The sequence below is a fragment of the Ranitomeya imitator genome, chromosome 2, assembly GCF_032444005.1.
Source record: "Ranitomeya imitator isolate aRanImi1 chromosome 2, aRanImi1.pri, whole genome shotgun sequence".
NCBI lineage: Eukaryota > Metazoa > Chordata > Amphibia > Anura > Dendrobatidae > Ranitomeya > Ranitomeya imitator.
The window spans coordinates 343,560,480-343,583,411 of record NC_091283.1 but is presented as its reverse complement, the minus strand read 5'-3'; the positions used below and the strand labels follow the sequence as shown (position 1 = coordinate 343,583,411).

Sequence of the window (22,932 nt, the reverse complement as noted above, 5' to 3'; positions counted from 1 at the left end):
AATTTTATTATTTTTCCCTAACTAAGGGGGGTTTGATTTACTATTTATAGTGAGTTTTTATGTTTGGCAACTGTCACACGCTAAGACGCTTTTTATTGCAAAAAATAGTTTTTGCATCACCACATTTTGAGAGCTATAATTTTTCCATATTTTAGTCCACAGAGTCATGTGAGGCCTTGTTTTTTGCGGGACGAGTTGACGTTTTTATTGATACCATTTTCGGGCACATGGCATTTTTTGATCGCTTTTTATTATGATTTTTGGGAGGCAGAATGAAAAAAACAGCAATTCATGAATTTCTTTTGGGTGGGGCGTTAATACCATCATGGAGGTGGTAAAATTGATAAAACCGTTTTATTCTTCGGGTCAGTACGATTACAGCGATACCTCATTTATATCTTTTGTTATGTTTTGGCGCTTTTATACAATAAAAACTATTTTATATAAAAAATAATTATTTTTTCATCGATTTATTCTGAGGGCTATAACTTTATTTTTTTGCTGATGACAGTGTATTGCGGCTCGTTTTTTGCGAGACAAGATGACGTTTTCAGCGGTACCATGTTTATTTGTATCCGTCTTTTTGATTTCGTGTTATTCCACTTTTTGTTCGGCAGTATGATGATAAAGGATTGTTTTTTGCTTCGTTTTTTTTTTACGGTGTTCACTGAAGGGGTTAACTAGTGGGAGAGTTTTATAGCTCTGGTCGTTACGGATGTGGCAATACTAAATATGTGTACTTTTATTGTTTTTTTAATTTATATAAAGAAATATATTTTTTGGAAGAATGTATGTATATATTTTTTTTCTTTAAGATTTTTTTAAAAATATTTTTGCACATGTTAATTTATATTTTTACTTTGTTACATTGTCCCAGGGTGGGACATCACTATATTGTGTCAGATCGCTGATCTGACACTTTGCACAGCACTGTCAGATCAGTGATCTGACATTCAGTGCAGGAGACTTCTCAGGTCCTGCTCTCAGCAGGCACTGACAACCCACCTCCCTGCCGGACCCGGAAGGACGCCGCGGCCATCTTGGATCCAGAGGCCTGTAAGGAGGAGACCCTCGGAACAACGTGATCACATCGTGTTGTTCTGAGGGTCCCAGGAAAGCACGCAGGGAGCCCCCTCCCTGCGCGATGCTTCCCTATACCACCGGAACGCTGCAATCTTGTTTGATCGCAGTATTCCAGGGGTTAAACTGCCAGGAGCAGTCCGTGACCACTCCTGGCACATAGTATCGAGTGTCAGCTGTGATAATCAGGTGACACTCGGCCGCGTTCCCCCCGTGAGCGCTGCTGATTGCGCTGGGCGTACTATCCCGTCCCATGGGAATGAAGTCCCAGATCACACGGACGGGATAGTACAGGGGTGTCAAACTGCATTCCTCGAGGGCTGCAGACAGGTCATGTTTTCAGGATTTCCTTGCATTGCACAGGTAATAATTTAATCACCTGCAGAGAATGATTCCAGCACCTTGTGCAATGCTAAGGAAATCTTGGAAACACGCATGGTTTGAGGCCCTCGAGGAATGCAGTTTGACACCCCTGGGATAGTACATCCGATGGCAGAAAGTGGTTACGTAAATTTTGTAGTAATTTTTTTTCAATGTCAAAAAATGTAATTTCTACAGCATATCGTTATAATCAACAAATAACGAACATTTTTGTCTATAAGGACCTTTCCTTTACATCACATGACGTGGGATACTCACATATTTGTCTCACCATATAAAATGTCGATGCTGTTTGAGTGCAGGTCAGCTATGACAAAGATCCACACTAGGATCGAAATGCGTCGCTTGGCCGCCAGAGGCTGGTGTGCCTGTCCACATATACAGAGGATTCTGCTGTTTGCTATGTTTTATTACTTGGAAAAATCAAGGAATCGTTTTAAAGAGCTTGAACGTCCATTTTTGTATATTGCAGTTTCACGTCAGATCCTAACGGAGTTCCGTGCACCTGGGGCAGTTGGCGAGCTGGCTAGGGCTTTCAGCCCAAACTTTTTTTTTTCTTGTATACTAATATTGGTGGAAAAGGAGTAGGAAGAGGTACCATTCACAACATTATCAGGCCATGCGTCCACACATATTTGAGGATGGGTTCTTGTACCGACAGCGGCAAGGTACACAAATATCCAGCCAGGGGACAGGTTTGAAGGGTGAGGAACAATCATGTTCAAAGCAGGGTGGCACTCAAAGCAGCTCACAGGCAACTCTGTAGCATGGCTGGGGGGATACTCCTCACACTGAGGACACTTTGTCCTTGCCTCTGGGCAGCCTGGCACACATAAGGCAATACATGCTGCTGTGAATGTGCAATGACCGCTGAGTTGGCAGGATTGTTACAAGTGCTGATTACTGTGTGGCCGTTAGTCATGAGCGAATTTGTTGGGAAAATAATCGCCAAACATACATTCTGCACGAATATGGCACATTCGGATTCATGATCGGAAACACAAGCAAAATTTAATAAAATCGGTAACATTCGGTAAAAGTGCGTGAAAGTATTTGCATTTCCACAACAGTATTTCAGCACTTTATCAACAATAATGGTGGTGTATTATGAGCGCTTGGCACGTGTTTGAGGGGAGGGGGGTTGCAGAGCTTTAGGCATATGGCATTCTTGTAAATAGTCATTTTTTCCTAACTTTGTGTGCACATTGCGGCTATCCAACACCCACAATGTCCTGACACAACAGCTTGTGTAATTTGCTGCTGAATTCACATGTCCCTCTCCATATAAATAGCGGACATCTTGTTTTAGCGCCATTTTGACACTGTAGCAGCGCAGAGAGGCTGCTCCTGATGCTGTTAACCGAAAGATTTTTGCTAGTTAGGCGTTTTTTGCCATTACTGAGGTCCACAGACAAAGCCAGCAGGGCACATGTCCTACAAGTGCACTGCTTCTATTGTGCTCCATGCACGAGTATAGCATTCTAATTAACCCCTTTCTGACATCCGACATACCATCCTGTCCATGTGGGCTCACAGCTGACACCAGCCACTTTAACCCTCAGAACACTGCGATCAAACAAGATCGCAGTGTTCCAGTGGTATAGAGAAGCATCGCGCAGGGAGGGGGCTCCCTCCATGCTTCCCTCAGACCCTCAGAACAACATGATTTGATCGCGTTGTTCTGAGGTTCTCCCTGCCTTCAGAACCCTGGATCCAAGATTGCCGCGGGATCCTTCCTGGTGCTGCAGAGAGGTGGCTTGTCAGTGCCTGCTGAGAGCAGGTGCTGAGAAGCCTCCTTCACTGCAGATCGCTGATCTGACACAGTGCTGTGCAAAGTGTCAGATCAACGATCGGACTTTATACAGTGATGTCCCATCCCGGGACAATGTAAAAAAAAAATGTGTATATATATATATATATATATATATATATATATATATATTTATACTGTTTAAAACATATTTTTTTAAATTCCTAAATAAAGCAAAAATAACTAAATATTTTTCCAATAAATAAATTTCTTTATGTAAATAAAAAATAAATAAAAGTACACATATTTAGTATCGCTACTTCCGTAACAACCCGACCTATAGAGCTGTCCCACTAGTTAACACCTTCAGTGAACACCATAAAAAGAGTAAAAAAACAATGCTTCATCATCATACTGCCAAACAAAAAGTGGAATAACACACGATCAAAAAGACGGATATAAATAAACATGATACAGCTGAAAACATCATCTAGTCCCACAAAAAACGAGCCCTCAGAATAAAGCGATGCAAAAATAATTATTTTTTATATACATTTTTTATTGTATAAAAGCGCCAAAACATAAAAAAAGATATAAATGAGGTATCGCTGAATTCGTACTAACCCGAAGAATAAAACTGCTTTATCAATTTTACCACATGCAGAACTGTTTAAACGCCCTCCCAAAAGAAATTCATGAATTGCTGGTTTTTGTTCATTCTGCCTCCCAAAAATCGTAATAAAAAGCGATCAAAAAATGTCATGTTCCCGAAAATGTCAACAATAAAAACATTAACTCGTCCTGCAAAAAACAAGACCTCACATGACTCTGTGGGCCAAAATATGGAAAAATTATAGCTCTCAAAATGTGGTGATGCAAAAACTATTTTTTGGGGCAATAAAAAGCATTATTTAGCATGTTGCAGCTGCCAAACATAAAAACCCACTACAAATAGTAAATCAGACCCTCCCTTTATCACCCCCTTAGTTAGGGAAAAATAATAAAATAAAAAAATGTATTTATTTCCATTTTCCCATTAGGGTTAGGGTTGGGGCTAAAGTTAGGGTTGTGGCTAAAGTCAGGGTTAGGGTTTGGATTAGAGTTAGGATTGTGATTAGGGTTAGGGCTGGGATTAGAGTTAGGGCTGGGATTAGGGTTAGGGGATGTGTTGGGGTTAGAGTTTGAGTTAGAATTGAGGGGTTTCCACTGTTTAGGGACATCGGGGGCTCTCTAAACGTGAAATGGCGTCTAATCTCAATTCCAGCCAATTCTGTGTTGAAAGTCAAACGGTGCTCCTTCACTTCCGAGCTCTGCTGTGTGCCAAAACACTGATTTACCCCAACATATAGGGTATCGGCATTCTCGGGACAAATTGGACAACAACATTTGAGGTCCAATTTCTCCTTTTACCCTTGTGAAAATAAAAAATTGGGGGCAAAAAATTTTTTTTGAAAAAAATATGATTTTTTATTTTTACGGCTCTACGTTACAAACTTCTGTGAACCATTTGGGGGTTCAAAGTGCTCACCACACATCTAGATAAGTTCCTTAAGGGGTCTAGTTTCCAAAATGGGGTAACTTGTGAGGGGTTTCCACTGTTTAGGCCCATCAGGGGCTCGCCAAACGCGACATGGCGTCCGATCTCAATTCCAGCCAATTTTAGTTTGAAAAAGTCAAACAGCGCTCCTTCCCCTCCGAGCTCTGCCATGCGCCCAAACAGTGGTTCCCCACACACATATGGGGTATCAGCGTACTCAGGACAAATTGGACAACAACTTTTAGGGTCCAATTTCTCCTGTTACCCTTGGTAAAATAAAACAAATTGGATCTGAAATACATTTTTTGTGAAAAAAAGTTAAATGTAAATTTTTTTTTAAAAAACATTCCAAAAATTCATGTGAAGTACCTGAAGGGTTAATAAACTTCTTGAATGTGGTTTTGAGCACCTTGAGGGGTGCAGTTTTTAGAATGGTGTCACTTTTGGGTATTTTCTATCATATAGACCCGTCAAAGTGGCTTCAAATGTGATGTGGTCCCTAAAGAAAAAATGTTGTTGTAAAAATGAGAAATTGATGGTCAACCCTTTTTTAACTTCCTAACAAAAAAAAAATTTGGTTCCAAAATTGTGCTGATTTGTGCTTATGTAAAGTAGACATGTTGAAAATGTTAATTAAAGGGACACTGTCACCTGAATTTGGATGGAACAATCTTCAGCCATGGAGGTGGGGTTTTCGGGTGTTTGATTCACCCTTTCCTTACCCGCTGGCTGCATGCTGGCTGCAATATTAGATTGAAGTTCATTCTCTGTCCTCCGTAGTACATGCCTGCACAAGACAATCTTGCCTTTCGCAGGCGTGTAGTATGGAGGACAGAGAATGAACTTCAATCCAATATTGCAGCCAGCGGGTAAGGAAAGGGTGAATCAAACACCCGAAAACCCCGCCTCCATGGCTGAAGATTGTTCCCTCCAAATTCAGGTGACAGAGTCCCTTTAAGTATTTTGTGTGACATATCTCTGTGATTTAAGGGCATGAAAATTCAAAGTTGGAAAAGTGTGAAATTTTCAATTTTTTCGCCAAATTTCTGTTTTTTTTCACAAATAAATGCAAGTCATGTCAAAGAAATTTTACCACTATCATGAAGTACAATATGTGTCGAGAAAACAGTGTCAGAATCACAGGGATCCATGGACGTATTCCAGAGTTATTACCTCATAAAGGGACAGTGGTCAGAATTGTAAAATTTGGCCCGGTCATTAATGTGCAAACCACCCTTGGGGGTTAATATTTTTTCACCAGCTAAATGTGAAACAGCTTGCTGTATCCCACCTTGTCATTTAGTGCTGTGGTGATATAAAACTGTCTGCAGACCTAAGGCACATTAAAAAAATATATAATTTTTCAGTTGCAAAAAGTTAGACAACCCGCCGTATCACACTTTTTGGGTTGAATTTAAGCTGTAGAGGCCTGATCCCGAGGCCACCAAAATTCCTTCTGTTCCTAGCGTCATACAGTAGGGCACCTGCCTTTAAAATTGTTTGTAGCATCTAGTGTGTTATAGAGGCCTGATCCATAGGCCACAAAAGTTCTTCTGTTCCTAGTGTCATACAGTAACAGACCTGACTTTAAAATAGTTTGTAGCATCTATTGTATTATAGAGGCCTGATCCAGAGGTCACAAAATATTCTTCTGTTCCTAGTGTCATGCAGTAGGGGACCTGACTTTAAAATTGTTTGTAGCATAACTTCTTTGTCATAGAGGCGTCATCCACACTCAAATAATTTTTTTTTCTGTGACTAACACAATATAGCATGCCATATTTCAACTTGGAATTTACTGCCACTGAAGTTCAGCTGTTTGCAGAGGTGGTGCAGAGTTTAAAATCTATTTTTTTTCTGATAATACTGTGCTCCTACCGAACTATCTGAGCAACATGACTGGGAAAAAGTGAGGTTGTGGTGGAAGGGAAATTAGGCTTGGTGTACATGGGAAACAATAATGTATACACCTCAGAGGATTATTAGCACATTAAAGATAATGATCAATAAATAATAAAACAATTGTAACTTCCTCGCTGGTGCAACAAAAAGGAAATTGGAAACCACTCAGTTACTAGTGTGCAACCAATCACCAAAAACATGGAACCAAACCCCAAAGAAGCACTAACAAGGATCTAAAATTAGATATACTTTATTGCAACAATTAGGCCATAGTATACATAGTGTGCACATTTATTAGGACAAAAAAGTAAATAAATAAGAGAGCAAATATACCGTATATACTCAAGTATAAGCCGACCCGAGTATAAGCCGACCCCCCTAATTTTGCCACAAAAAAACTGGGAAAACTTATTGACTCGAGTATAAGCCATAAGCCTAGGGTGGAAATGCAGCATTTACCGGTGAATTTCAAAAATAAAAATAGATCATTATTTCTCCATAGCTGTGCCATATAGTGCTCTGCACCGTTCATTATTTCCCCATAGCTGTGCCATATAGTGCTCTGTACCGTTCATTATTTCCCCATAGCTGTGCCATATAGTGCTCTGCACCGTTCATTATTTCCCCATAGCTGTGCCATATAGTGCTCTGCACCGTTCATTATTGCCCCATAGCTGTGCCCCATATAGTGCTCTGCACCGTTCATTATTGTCCCATAGCTGTGCCATATAGTGCTCTGCACCGTTCATATTTCCCCATAGCTGTGCCATATAGTGCTCTGTGCCGTTCATATTTCCCCATAGCTGTGCCATATAGTGCTCTGCACCGTTCATATTTCCCCATAGCTGTGCCATATAGTGCTCTGCACCGTTCATATTTCCCCATAGCTGTGCCATATAGTGCTCTGCACCGTTCATATTTCCCTATAGCTGTGCCATATAGTGCTCTGCACCGTTCATTATTGCCCCATAGCTGTGCCATATAGTGCTCTGCATGTTCATTATTGCCCCATAGCTGTGCCATATAGTGCTCTGTACCGTTCATTATTCCCCATAGCTGTGCCCCATATAGTGCTCTGCACTGTTTATTATTGCCCCATAGCTGTGCCATATAGTGCTCTGCACCGTTCATTATTGTCCCATAGCTGTGCCATATAGTGCTCTGCACCGTTCATTATTGTCCCATAGCTGTGCCATATAGTGCTCTGCACCGTTCATATTTCCCCATAGCTGTGCCATATAGTGCTCTGCGCCGTTCATATTTCCCCATGGCTGTGCCATATAGTGCTCTGCGCCGTTCATATTTCCCCATAGCTGTGCCATATAGTGCTCTGCACCATTCATATTTCCCCATAGCTGTGCCATATAGTGCTCTGCACCGTTCATATTTCCCCATAGCTGTGCTATATAGTGCTCTGCACCGTTCATATTTCCCCATAGCTGTGCCATATAGTGCTCTGCACCGTTCATATTTCCCCATAGCTGTGCCATATAGTGCTCTGCACCGTTCATATTTCCCCATAGCTGTGCCATATAGTGCTCTGCACCGTTCATATTTCCCCATAGCTGTGCCATATAGCGTTCATATTTCCCCATAGCTCTGCCTTATAGTGCTCTGCACCGTTCATATTTCCCCATAGCTGTGCCCCATATAGTGTTCTGCACTGTTCATATTTCCCCATAGCTGTGCCCCATATAGTGCTCTGCGCCGTTCATATTTCCCCATAGCTGTGCCCCATATAGTGCTCTGCACCGTTCATTATTGCCCCATAGCTGTGCCATATAGTGCTCTGCGCCGTTCATATTTCCCTATAGCTGTGCCATAAGTGCTCTGCGCCGTTCATATTTCCCCATAGCTGTTCCATATAGTGCTCTGCACCGTTCATATTTCCCCATAGCTGTGCCATATAGTGCTCTGCACCGTTCATATTTCCCCATAGATGCTCCACATAAATCTGTGCCGCTGCTGCTGCAGTAAAAAAAAAAAAACTGCCATACTCGCCTCTCTTGCTTGCAGCTCCCAGCGTCCGGTCCTGGCGTCTCTCCGCACTGACTGATCAGGCAGAGGGCGCCGCGCACACTATATGCGTCATCGCGCCCTCTGACCTGCACAGTCAGAGCGGATAGACGCCGGGAAGATGGAGCGGCGCCCGGCGGCTGGAACGGGGACAGGTAAATATGCGATACTTACCTGGTCCCGGCGTCCGGCTCCTTCTCCCGCACAGCTGTCTTCGGTGCCGCAGCTTCTTCCTCTATCAGCGGTCACCGTTACCGCTGATTAGAGAAATGACTATGTGGCTCCACCCCTATGGGAGGTGGAGCCGCATATTCATTTCTCTAATCAGCGGTCCCACGTGACCGCTGAACAGTGGAAGAACTGCAGCACCGAAGACCGTGGGACAGGCGGGGAGGGTCAGGATCGCTGGAAGCAGGTAAGTATGCCTCAGCGCCCTCACCCCCTCACCCGCAGACCCTGCCACCCACCTTGACTCGAGTATAAGCTGAGAGGGGCACTTTCAGCCCAAAAATTTGGGCTGAAAATCTCGCCTTATACTCGAGTATATACGGTACATAAAATCAATTATATAAAAGCCTGAATAGGAGTTAGAGGCACCCAGAAGGTATATAGGAGAGCATATGTGATTATATATACTCATACATGCATATCTCCATACAGAACTTCTAGTAAGAACCAATACCAGTGATCCAATTGATCCCTAGGGGATCCTATATCACCATAAAAGATAAAAAGAGAGGAACGTGATCAATCAATAAAAAACTTATATGTAGGGTAACATTTGTGCAAAAAATAAAATAAATAAAAATCAATAAGAGTGATCAAATGAATCCAGCCGCAAACGCAGCCCATATATAGGGCAATAATGTGCAAGTACAAAAAAGTGCAATGTGCTAGCAGCGAGAAAATAAATAAGGGGAATCTGTACCTTATAGGTGCCACCCAGGTCCCAGCAATGCGCACACCCTGACGCGCGTTTCGGATATAAAATCCTTCATCAGGGAATGAACAACTCATGCACCAGTCCAAGTCCAAGCCTTGTACGTGGTGAACGAATGGAGAGGATGGTGCAGGAGTATCTAGAACTGAATACCATCAGGGAGGGATTGGACCCTTTCAGATTTTGGTCTTCCAAAATGGATGAGTGGCCTGAGCTCGCCTCACACACCTTGGAGGTTTTATCATGCCCGGCAGCCAGCTTTCTTTCTGAATGTATCTTTAACGTTGCTGATGGTGTCCTGACAGATAAGCGCAGCCGGCTGTCCCCTGAAAGTGTAGACCCCCTAACTTTCATCAAGATGAACAAGTCATGGACCTCCAAGGACTTTTGTACCCCAATCGCAGACTGTACAAACTAGGTGATATTGCATTTTTTAGTGTGATGCATTAATGTCACGTAACTGCACTCTGTGATATCTTTAATGTGAATTCTGTACCTGCTGCTGTTGCTGTTAACACAAATTTGTGAAAATATGAACAGTCATGGTTGGTCTATAACTGCTGGGTTAACTGTAGTGGAAGACATCTCAGTCCCAATTATATTATTTCCATTCTCGTGACTGTTATTCCACTTTGGTGGTGTCAGGCCCTCATTTTTTAAAATGTTAACACGCCTGGTTAGGGGTCCATCTGTTGGATTGGGTGTAGTGGAAGACCTGTCGTCTCTATTATACTTTCTATACTGTTGTGAAATTGATGCCACTTTGGTGGAGTCTGCCAATAATTTTTGGAAATGTGAACACTCTTGTTTGGGTGTCCATCTGTTGGATTGGGTGTAGTGGAAGTCCTGTCGGTCCCTATTATGCTATTTCTACTCTTGTGAAATTGATGCCACTTTGGTGGTGTCTGCCTATAATTTTTTGAAATGTGATCACTCCTCGTTGGGTGTCCATCTGTTGGATTGGGTGTAGTGGAAGACCTGTCGGTCCCTATTATACTATTTCTACTCTTGTGAAATTGATGCCACTTCTGTGGTGTAAGGCCCTCGTTTGTTTAAATGGGAACACTCCTGGTTGGGTGTCTATCTGCTGGATTGGTTGTAGTGGAAGACCTGTCAGTCCCTCTTATACTATTTGTACTGTGGTAAAATTGATGCCACTTTGGTGGTGTCTGCCAATATTTTTGGGAAATGTGAACACTGCTGGTTGGGTGTCAATCTGCTGGATTGGGTGTAGTCACTGTAGTGGAAGACCTGTCGGTCCATATTATACTATTTGTACTGTGGTAAAATTGATGCCACTTTGGTGGTGTCTGCCAATAATTTTTTGAAATGTGAACACTCCTGGTTAGGTCTCCTTCATGTATGTTGCCTATAGCAGTAGACCTCCGACACCGTCAGGCCTCCACTTCATTGGACTTAACAACCCGTGTTACTATCCATAAATTTTTCTGACAATGGTAGTTTACAAAACTGATATCTATGCCATCTGAGTGTGGCTCAGCATGAAAGCAGGTAGAGGTGTTGCATGTGCCAATTTCCTGGTGTCTGTCCCTCATTTGATGTGTTTTGTCAGCATTTGTCTTCCTGGAGCAGAACAATATTGTATCATACAATTATTAGGTTCTGTAGAAGGACGTAGATCTGGGGATTTATTATGATGGAATATAGGCTGAACTGGATGAACAAATGTCTTTTTTCGGCCTTACTAACTATGTTACTATGTTACATTTAGGGCCATTATAAAGTGTTGTGCATGCGTTTGTTTCTGCCTCCCATTGAGCTGAATGGCGCTCGGTTATGTTCAGCGAATATTCGACTAATTAATCGGCGAATATTGCAAATTTGGCAATCGTAATCCGAACCAAACATTGAAATATTCACTCATCTCCACGCCGCCGGATCCCCACTACAAGCACAATGTGCCATTCTTATTATTCCATCATTAGAGAGTGATCCTAAAATGTGAGAATACAAGCGCACACTGATACATGCACTACTGAGGGCATCCTCACCTGACAGTGGGAGCTCAGTGGAAGCAGAGTGCAGAGGAGGAAGTTGCCTAGGCAGCTCAGAAGGGAAAGTTAGCATGGCAAAAATGTGTAAAACCTTACTTGGCATGTCTCAAAATCCGGCACCACCATCTGATATGGTCCATATTAGCAAGAGACAAAGTTTAGGTTATGCCTGTGTAGCAACTCACTCAGGATTAATAGGTTATATACTAAAAAAAAAAACAACTGAGCCTGCTGGTTCCTGTGCAGACTAGATATTCTGGCACCGCAGTCCCTAGTTGCTAAGTACCTAGTAGCCACTAACAGCAATGGGACGTCTGATGCCAATTATTTATTTCCCAGACTACTAGAAAGCAGATACCTTTCCTGAAAAATTATTTATTTGAGCTACTAATGGCAATGAGTAGGCTAATTCAAATTATTTCATTTCAGTCTACTAGAAAACACACACCGAAATATTAATTGTTGGGCCTAGAAATGGCATCAAGCTGGCTGAAGCGATATATTGATTTGCAAAAGTAGTACAAAAAACACACCAAACCTAAAAAATTATTTTTGGGGGATAAAAATGGCGAGATGGCTGATGCGATATATTGATTTCAAAAAGTACTAGAAAACCCACACCACGCCTGAAAAATAATTTTTGGAGCCTACTAAGAGCAATGAGCCGATCAACGGCAATTATTTATTTCTCAGACTACTAGAAAACACACAGCGACTTAAATTAACAGTTCTCTCACAGGCCGTAGGGGGCAGAGTACACACAGCTGCTTAAAGGGAACCTGTCACCCCCGTTTTTTCAGATTGAGATATAAATACTGTTAAATAGGGCCTGCGCTGTGCGTTACTATAGTGTATGTAGTGTACCCTGATTCCCCACCTATGCTGAGAAATACATTACCAAAGTCGCCGTTTTCGCCTGTCAATCAGGCTGGTCAGGTCAGGTGGGCGTGGTGACATCGCTCTTTTCTTCCCCAGCTTTCCGTTGGTGGCGTAGTGGTGTGCGCATGTCGCAGTGACGAATCCACTGCGCGCACGTGAAGAAGCAGCGCGCGATCTGCGCTGTTACCCCCTGTCATCGGTGGGGGCGGCCATCTTCCTGGGGCCGCGCGTGCGCAGATGGAGTGCTCTGCTGCACGGGGCTTCAGAAAAATGGCCGCGGGATGCCGCGCGTGCGCAGAAGAGATCGCGGCGGCCAGTTTGCATCTCGGCTTTGGGAAAATGGCCGCCGCGATCTCTTCTGCGCACGCGCGGCATCCCGCGGCCATTTTCCTGAAGCCCCGTGCAGCAGAGCACTCCATCTGCGCACGCGCGGCCCCAGGAAGATGGCCGCCCCCACCGATGACAGGGCTAGTAGCGCAGATCGCGCGCTGCTTCTTCACGTGCGCGCAGTGGATTCGTCACTGCGACATGCGCACATCACTACGCCACCAACGGAAAGCTGGGGAAGAAAAGAGCGATGTCACCACGCCCACCTGACCTGACCAGCCTGATTGACTGGCGTATTTCTCAGCATAGGTGGGGAATCAGGGTACACTACATACACTATAGTAACGCACAGCGCAGGCCCTATTTAACAGTATTTATATCTCAATCTGAAAAAACGGGGTGACAGGTTCCCTTTAAAGGACAGTACTCCCACAGGAGAAGGGTGCAGAGTATTCACAGCAGATTTTAGCACAGGTATCTCACATGAATGTTTGTGGAGTACACACAACGGCTTATAGGACAGTAGTCCACAGGCAGAGGATGTAGAATGCACACAGGGGCTTAATAAACAGTACTCTTAGTGGTGGTGAGTGCAGAGTACACGCAACAGTTTAACCCCTTAACCCTCAGAGCTTTTTTACGCTTTTGTTTTTCGCACCCCTTCTTCTCAGAGCCATAACTTTTTTATTTTTCCGTCAATATGGCCATGTAACGGGTTTTTTTTTTAGGGAGAGTGTTTTTTTGTTTGGCTTTTTTACTAGGTTCACTAAATGCTAAAATGATCTGCCATTTTGATTCTCCAGGTCATTACGAGTTCATAGACACCAAACATTTCTAGGTTCTTTTTTTTATCTAAGTGGTGAAAAAAAGTCCAAGCTTTGTTAAAAAGAAGAAAAAATAAATAAAAATTGCGCCATTTTCCGATACCTGTAGAATCTCCTTTTTTGTGATCTCGGGTTATGTGAGGGCTTATTTTTTGCGTGCCGAGCTGACATTTTTAATGATACTATTTTGGTGCAGATACGATCCTTTGATCGCCCGTTATTGCATTTTAATGCAAAAAAAGTAATTCTGGCGTTTTGACTTTTTTTCTCGCTACGCCGTTTAGCGATCATGCTAATCCTTTTTTTTTATAGATAGATCGCGGGCGATTCTGAAAGCAGCGATACCAAATATGTGTAGGTTTGATTTTTATTTTTATTGTTTTATTTTGAATGAGGCAAAAGAGGGGTGATTTAAACTTTTATATTTTTTTTTATTTTATTATTATTTTTAAAAACCTTTTTTTTTTTTTTTTTTTTTACTTTTGGCATGCTTCAAGAGTCTCCATAGGAAACTAGAAGCTGCCATAGGCCGATCGGCTCTGCTACATAGAGGCGATGGTCAGATCACCTCTTTGTAGTGGAATTGCTGACTTGCTATGAGCGCTGACCACTGGGTGGCTCTCACAGCACCAGGGGACTTCGGGTTATCATGTCGACACACCAGTGACCCACGATCACGTGTGCGTATTTCTGGCGCGATTGCCAGAAGCGCCATTTAAATGCCGCTGTCAGCATTTTATTCTTAGCTGAACTTGCTGCAAAGAAAAAACTGCATACATTGAATATGACAATTTTTTAATGGAAAACTTTTTATACGTAGTATATAGCAGAGCCACGTAGTATATAGCACAGCCATGTAGCATATAGCACAGCCCATGTAGTATATAGCATAGCCCACGTAGTATATAGCACAGCCCATATAGTATATAGCACAGCCCATATAGTATATAGCACAGCCACGTAGTATATAGCACAGCCACGTAGTATATAGCACAGCCATGTAGTATATAGGACAGCCCATGTAGTATATAACAGCCCACGTAGTATATAGCACAGTCTGTATAGTATATAGCACAGCCCACATTGTATATAACACAGCCCACGTAGTATAGAGCACAGCCCGTATAGTATATAGCACAGCCACGTAGTATATAACACAGCCCTTGTAGTATATAGCACAGTCCGCATAGTATATAACAACCCACGTAGTATATAGCATGCATTGATCCGCTTACTTTCCGCATGGGGCTATGCCCACCATGCGCAAAGTAAGCGGTTCATGTGCGGATGGTACCCAGAGTGGAGAAGAGGAGACTCTCCTCCACAGACTGGGTATCATATCCCTGTTAAAAAAAAATTAAAATAAAAAATAGTTATATACTCACTTTCTGGTGGCCCCCGGATCCAGCCCAGGCCTTAGCGATGCTCCCGGCAGCTCCCGTTCCCAGTAATGCCTTGCGAGACAATGACCTGTGATGACGTAGCGGTCTCGCGTGATGCTACGTAATCTGGGGTCATTTCGCAAGGTATCACTGGGAACGGCGGCTGGCGGGAGCATCGCGAGCATCGGGAAGGCTGCAGGGGACGCCAGAAGGTGAGAATATCAAGATTTTTTTTTCTTATTTTTAACATTATATCTTTTTAGTATTGATACTGCAGAGGCAGCATCAATAGTAAAAAGTTGGTCAGATGTGCTAAAATGGGCTCTTCCTCCCCCCTTCTTCCCCCCCCCCCCCCCCCGTCTCGCTAGGGCCTCGGCACTTGCCCGGGTGCGCCGGGTGTTGACGCCGGCCCTGGAAACCGGCATCGGCGTACTATTATGCTTGATGTCGGTAAGGGGTTAAAGGCACAGTACTCCCACATGCAGAGGGTGCAGAGTACACGCAGTTGCTAAAAGGACAGTACTCCCACAGGTTGAGGGTACAGAGTACACACAGTGGCTTAAAGGACATTACTACCACAGGTGTGGGGGAAGAGTACAAACAGCAGCTTAAAGGACAGTACTCCCAGAGGCGGGGTCAGAGTACACATAGCAGCTTAAGGGTACAGTACTCCCACAGGTGGAGGGTGAGAAGTGCACACAGCAGCTTTCAGCAGTGTACTCTCACACACGGGTTTGCAGAGTACACAGAGCAGCATTTACCACAGAAACAGCACATATAGGAATTGCAGAGTACACACAGAATTGTAATTGCAGAGTGCACAGTCCGAATATGTCTCTCACTCCAGCTGCATCCCATCCTTACATGAACGAAAACATAATGGGGCAGTAACACTCTTGATCCGGCCTTTAGTCGGTGCACCACGTGAACTGGCCTGTATAATCACAGGCATGTCAGTACTTGGCATGATTACTGTGATGGCTCTGGAAGTGCCCACAGTCAAAAAGCTTTCAACAAGCTTTATTTGAATGTAGAACCCATACAGGAAACCGGACATACAGTAAAATGTTTGTGTTCGGTGCCCGCTACGAACCCCAAACTTCCCGGTTCAGGTTCCTTCATCCCTATTAATAAATTACATTTACAGGTACTTTTGCTTTAAGTCGGAAGCATTTTTACAACATCCCGTTTTATTCTTTCAACATCCTTTTATTTTTTTAGGTTGATAGAAGGTTTACAAATTTTGCAAAAAGTTTTTATGTTCAATTAAATTTACAAAACCTATTCTTTTGGTAACATCACTTTTCAAATTACTCTGAGGGGCCTTCGATTCTAGAAATTTGCGTTCTTCATAGAAACAAAAAAGACATTCAAAATTTATCTAAAGGTGGAATGTAAAAATAATTTATTATTTCCCCAAAATGTTGATGTAGCCCAAATTTTTTCACTTTCACAAGAGAAAAATGGACTTTACAAATTATTTTCCAACTTCTGAATCCGAAACTACCCTATATACGGTTGTAGCTTTAGTCGGGTGTGGTGCTTTCCAGTTTTGACTGAGTCAGGGATGTGATTACTTTGCCTGGACTGCACACACATCTTTACTGCCAGACTGGATGATGCTAGAGGTCCCAGGTATCCTAGTCTTAAGGTACCGTCACACTGGACGATATCGCTAGCGATCCGTGACATTGCAGCGTCCTGGCTAGCGATATCGTCCAGTGTGACACGCAGCAGCGATCAGGCCCCTGCTGTGATATCGCTGGTCGGGGCAGAAAGGCCAGCACTTTGTTTCGTCGCTGGCTCTCCCGCTGACATCGCTGAATCGGCGTGTGTGACGCCGTTTCAGCGATGTCTTCGCTGGTAACCAGGGTAAACATCGGGTTACTAAGCACAGGGCCGCGCTTAGTAACCCGATGTTTACCCTGGTTACCATCGTTAAAGTAAAAAAACAACCACTACATACTTACCTACCGCTGTCTGTCCTCGGCTCTCTGCTTCTCTGCTCTGGCTGTGAGTGCCGGGCAGCCGGAAAGCAGAGCGGTGACGTCACCGCTCTGCTTTCCGGCCGCTGTGCTCACAGTGAGTGCAGGAAGCAGAGCGCCGAGGACAGACAGCGGTAGGTAAGTATGTAGTGGTTTTTTTTTTACTTTAACGATGGTAACCAGGGTAAACATCGGTTACTAAGCGCGGCCCTGTGCTTAGTAACCCGATGTTTACCCTGGTTACCGGCATCGTTTGTCGCTGGAGAGCGGTCTGTGTGACAGCTCTCCAGCGACCAAACAGCGACGCTGCAGCGATCCGGATCGTTGTCGGTATCGCTGCAGTGTCGCTTAGTGTGACGGTACCTTTAGTGGCTGGACAGAGCGTGTGCTGCCCAGAGCTTTTGGTTCCGATGTCTCCTCCATTACCAGTGTGGCCTGCAGAATGAACAAGGCCACATCTTGTCACAGAAGCAGATGTCACAGGAGGAGATCCCATAAGACATGGCGCACACCATTTGAAGAAGCACTAACATAACAAAATGATAGTAATCCAGAGTAGTAGAAATCTCCATAAAGTGACTCCATTTTGAAAATTATAACCCTCGGTTAATTAGTCTATAGGAGTAGTGACTATTTTGGCTCCACTGTGTTTTTCGGGAAATTAGCACACAGTGCATGTTGGAGAGTGAAAATTGAAAATATACCATTTTATTATCCAACCCATAGTGCCCAGATTGTGCTCCAGGAGACACACACACTGTAAATTATGTGGGTACTTATCACTACAGCAATGCCAAATACATAGATGCTAAATGTGGTTTAGGCACACAGCAAGGCTCAGAATCGAAGGGAGATTTGACTTTGGGAGAGCAGATATTGCTAGGTTGGTTTATGGAAGCCATTTTGTTTTTCAAGAGCCTTTGAGCCACTAATAATGTTGAAACCTTTGTTTTTTTCCATTGACAGATGATGGATCTGAGTGTGGGTTTGTTTTTAGTGGGATAGAAGTTTTTATTGGTATCATTTTCACCTACATAACAATTTTTTGGTGGCTTTGTATTACAATATTTGGAAGGCTCTGTTGCTTCATCCTATAATGTTTTCTCTTAGACTGTGATCTGGTATGGTCATTGTGAATAATTCAATTTTTCTACATAACTTGCCATTTCAAATTGCATTGTGAGTAGAAATGTTCAAAAATAAATGCATGGATATTTTATTTAAAAAAAAAAAATTGTTTTATTCTTGGCAGATGACTGTACTAGGAGGTCAGAGGGACAGCTGACATCTTCAATTTTTAAATCAGATGATCTTGAGATCCCACAGGATACAGCTGAAGTGAATGACATTACTCCAGATATATCATCATCCCTTCACATAAAAGATTTGTCATCTGATCCTTGGAAACAGGTCCTGTCTTCTGATTCATTATCGATTACTAGGGAAAATCAAAGTCACAAAATAAACATTAAAAAACAAACTGCTATTAAATCAAAGAAGCCAGCTTCACGTTCAGAATATGGAAATAGTTTTCCCCTTGAAATGTCTTTTCTTAAACATAAAAAAATTCACATAGCAGAGAATAGATTTTCTTGTTCCAAGTGTGGGAAATGTTTTAACCAGAAATCAGATCTTGTTAGGCATGAAAGAATTCACACAGTGGAGAAGCCTTTTTCATGTTTAGAATGTGGGAAATGTTTTAACAAGAAATCGACCTTTGTTAGTCATCAGAGAATCCACACAGGGGAGAAACCTTTTTTATGTTCAAAATGTGGGAAATGTTTTAACCAGAAGTCAAATTTGGTTTCACACCAAAGAACTCACACAGAGAAGCCTTTTTCATGTTCAGAATGTGGGAATTTTTTTAACCAGAAATCAGATTTGGTTACACACCAGAGGACTCACACAGAGAAGCCTTTTTCATGTTTAGAATGTGGGAAATGTTTTAACAAGAAATCAGCCCTTGTTAGTCATCAGAGAATCCACACAGGGGAGAAACCTTTTTTATGTTCAGAATGTGGGAAATGTTTTAACCAGAAATCAAATTTGGTTTCACACCAAAGAACTCACACAGAGGAGAAGCCTTTTTCATGTTCAGAATGTGGGAAATGTTTTGCAGATAAATCATTTCTTGTTAAACACCAGAGAACTCACACAGGGGAGAAGCCATATTCATGTTCAGAATGTGGGAAATGTTTTAACCAAAAATCAGATTTGGTTTTACATCAGAGAACTCACACAGGAGAGAAGCCATATTTATGTTCAGAATGTGGGAAATGTTTTGCAGATAAATCAGTTTTTATTAAACATAGAAGAACCCACACAGGAGAGAAGCCATATTTATGTTCAGAATGTGGGAAATGTTTTTACCAAAAATCAGATTTAATTATACACCAGAGAACTCACACAGGAGAAAAGCCTTTTTCATGTTCAGAATGTGGGAAATGTTTTAACCAAAAATCGATACTACTTAGTCATCAGAGAACTCACACAGGGGAGAAGCCTTTTTCATGTTCAGAATGTGGAAAATGTTTTTCAGATAAATCATCTCTTGTTTCACACCAGAGAACTCACACAGGGGCAAAGCCTTTTTCCTGTTCAGAATGTGGAAAATGTTTTGCAGATAAATCATCTCTTGTTTCACACCAGAGAACTCACACAGGGGAGAAGCCTTTTTCATGTTCAGAATGTGGGAAATGTTTTGCACATAAATCATGTCTTCGAACACACAAGAGAACTCATAGAAGGGAGAAGCCTTTTTCATGTTCAGAATGTGGGAAATGTTTTGCAGATAAATCAAATCTGGTTAAACACCAGAGAACTCACACAGGGGAGAAGCCTTTTTCATGTTCAGAATGTGGGAAATGTTTTGCAGATAAATCATCTCTTGTTTCACACCAGAGAAGACACACAGGGGAGAAGCCTTTTTCATGCTCATAATGTGGGAAATATTTTGCACATAAATCATTTATTGTTGCTCATCAGATTGCTTATGCGGTGGAGAAGCAATATTCATATTCATGTTAGCGCTATATAAAATAAAGATTATTATTATTATTCAGAATGTCCAAATTGTTATCTTCTTGAACTTAAAAAATCACACACAGAGAAGCCATTAACATGCCTGGAATGTGAAAAATGAATTACTGGAGTATCATATTTTGTTTACAATAACACAGAGAAATTATGTTTTTACTGAAAAATTGTACAAAAATATGTGTATGTAAATGTGCATGTGTAGCAGAGCTGTGTGTGTATACAAAATGTGCATTTGTAACAGAGCTTAGTGTGCATGCACTGTCCATGCAACAGAGTTGTGTGCATATATGTGCGCTGCACATGTCATGTCCCTTACTTTGATGTGGTATCTGGCACTGAGCCCTCATCTTTCCTTGTACATGATAGCTGATTTAATCAGCTGTCATGTGCCTTTAACAGCCGCAGGTAAATCAGAGTTCCATCCTCGGCTGTTAAACAATTACATTCCGCTGTCAATTTCTGACAGCGGGATTTAACACTTGTCAGCCAGAAGCGAGTCACTGTGGCAGCCCATTGCCGCCCCTATCACATGATTGTGGGGTGCTGATGGTTTGTCATGACAGTAAGGGGTTGTGGACAGCGTTAATATGAAATTTTGAATTTTGCTATACATAGCAGCGCTGAAGCACTGCTATGTGTAGCACAAGTGATCAGATGATCGCAGCTTCAAGTCCCCTAAGGGGACTAAAAAAAAATAAAGTTAGCAGTGAAAAAAAGTTGTTATAAATATGAAAATCCCCCCACAAAGGTTGAAATGACCCCCGTTTGCTCCAATTGAAAATAAAATAGAAAAACATGGAATTGTGCTTTTTTTGCATTTTTACTGCACTTGGAATTTTTTTCCGTTTTCCAGTACACTATATGGTGAAAAAGGGGAGGAAAAAATGAAAGAGCAGAATATGACTATGGTGTGAAAGGGTTAATGTTCGAGCAGTGAAGCTACATGTGAATGAAATACATGGTGCAAACAACATTATCAATAGATTTATTAGTTCCATATTCTACTCTGGTGCATTACAATTAGTGATATTCACCACTCCACTTTACACTATTAGGGAAGATTTAATTAGTAGGAAAAATGTTTTTTCCTTTTTTCTGCTGCCTAAATCTTGGATGCGTCTTATGGTCTGAAAAATACAGTATATTAGAATTAGAAATATAGGCAGTTATGAATATCTTTAATCCAAAAAGCAAAAAAAGCAATATTCAATATGCAGTCAATATTTCACATGTGTATATATTCATATATATACATCATATGGACAAACATTGCAACCGTTTCCTCCACTCCAAAACAAATCCCAAAATTTTCTCCTCCCTCTTCTTCCTAACTCATAATCCGAAAATATGTAATGACATTCTGAGTTGCCAATCCTCCCTCTTTAGGAGATGAGGACTCTTTAGCTTCAGCTCTTTACCTCTCCACACAAGGTTTTTGAACGGATTTCCAATGATTTTATATACTTTGGAAATACCTGACAGCACAAAATGAGGGGGAATGAAAACCCCTTTTTTAAACAGTTATTTTAAGGGAAATTACAATAAAATATCCCCCAATCCGTTTTTCCCTTCTTTTTCCCTTCCTCCAATCCAGAATGCTGGGATGAGATTATCTCTCCAGAGACCCTTGTGCAGAAATATTCGGGCCCCAGCGCCATGCCCCATTATACAGAAGAATAGCGCTATCTCCATAGTTCTTACATAGGACACAGAGATCAGACAAGGTCTCGTATTCAGCAGTTCCTATTTTACTCCATCCCTCCTTATATGACCAAGAGCAGAGTCTCATTATACCGAGTAGAGAGAAGCTCTAGGGACAAAGAGCCCATCTGGCCCTAACACGCTGGGGGCCCGAATTATCCTGCCACAGGGTCCAGATTCTCTCATTTGTGGCCCCAGCATTTCTTGTAGAATAAATCCCTTTCTTATACAGTCCTGTAGTAATGACTTTATCATGTTTTGTGTAGGAGGGTTCATCTGACTCCATCTTATGCTATCAATATATGTGCAATAAATTTTAAACGTCCTACTGCAGTTTTACCATGTGTGCCCTGTGTCAGTTCTTATACATTCCCCAATAAACTAGGGACTAAACCTGCTGATTATGATTTTACAATTGTAATAACCAGGGCGGAACTGGGACTAAAATTCAGCCTTGGCATTTGAAGTTACATAGGCCCACTTGTCACATGGTGACTGTATAATATCTTTCTACACTTGTAGGCAGGGCCGGTTTAAGGCAAAGTGGGGCCCTACGCATAGGCAAAGTTTAAAATGGGGCCCCAAATGCTAACATATTGCACATCACACAGAAGCATTTTGGTTGTATTTACATGCGCTGATCTCAGGCCGCTAAATGAGTTTGATCGACAATACTGAAGTTGCTCAACGCTTGTTTCCCGACCTCTTTCCACCAGCTGAGGAATAATGATGGGACAGAACGATCACAAAATACCCTAACCCTAACCCTACCCCTAACCCTACCCCTAACCCTAACCCTACCCCTACCCCTATTCTAACCTTAGTGAAAAAAAAAAAAAAAAAATTCTTAATTTTTTTATTGTCCCTACCAATGGGGGTGACAAAGTGGGGGGGGGTGTCATTTACTATTTTTTTTATTTTGATCACTGAGATAGGTTATATCTCAGTGATCAAAATGCACTTTGGAGCGAATCTGCCGGCCGGCAGATTCGGCGGGCGCACTGCGCATGCGCCCGCCATTTTGCAAGATGGCGGCGCCCAGGGAGAAGACGGCCGGACGGACACCGGGACGCCGGGTAAGTATAAGGGGGGGAGATTAGGGCACGGGGGGGGCATCGGAGCACTGGGGGGGGCATCGGAGCACGGGGGGGGCATCGGAGCACGGGGGGCGGGA

General features: G+C 42.4%; 1 protein-coding gene across 1 annotated transcript in view; it reads left to right on the top strand.

Annotated features, from left to right (window-relative positions):
- LOC138666520 (zinc finger protein 850-like) overlaps positions 1-20,534 on the top strand; it is a 122,708-nt gene extending 102,174 nt beyond the window's left edge. The window contains exon 15 of the mRNA XM_069754736.1: positions 18,271-20,534. Coding sequence (XP_069610837.1) covers positions 18,271-19,958 — 1,688 coding nt within the window. The 3' untranslated portion in view covers positions 19,959-20,534. The remainder of the gene's footprint in view (positions 1-18,270) is intronic.
- The last annotated feature ends 2,398 nt before the right edge of the window (positions 20,535-22,932 follow it).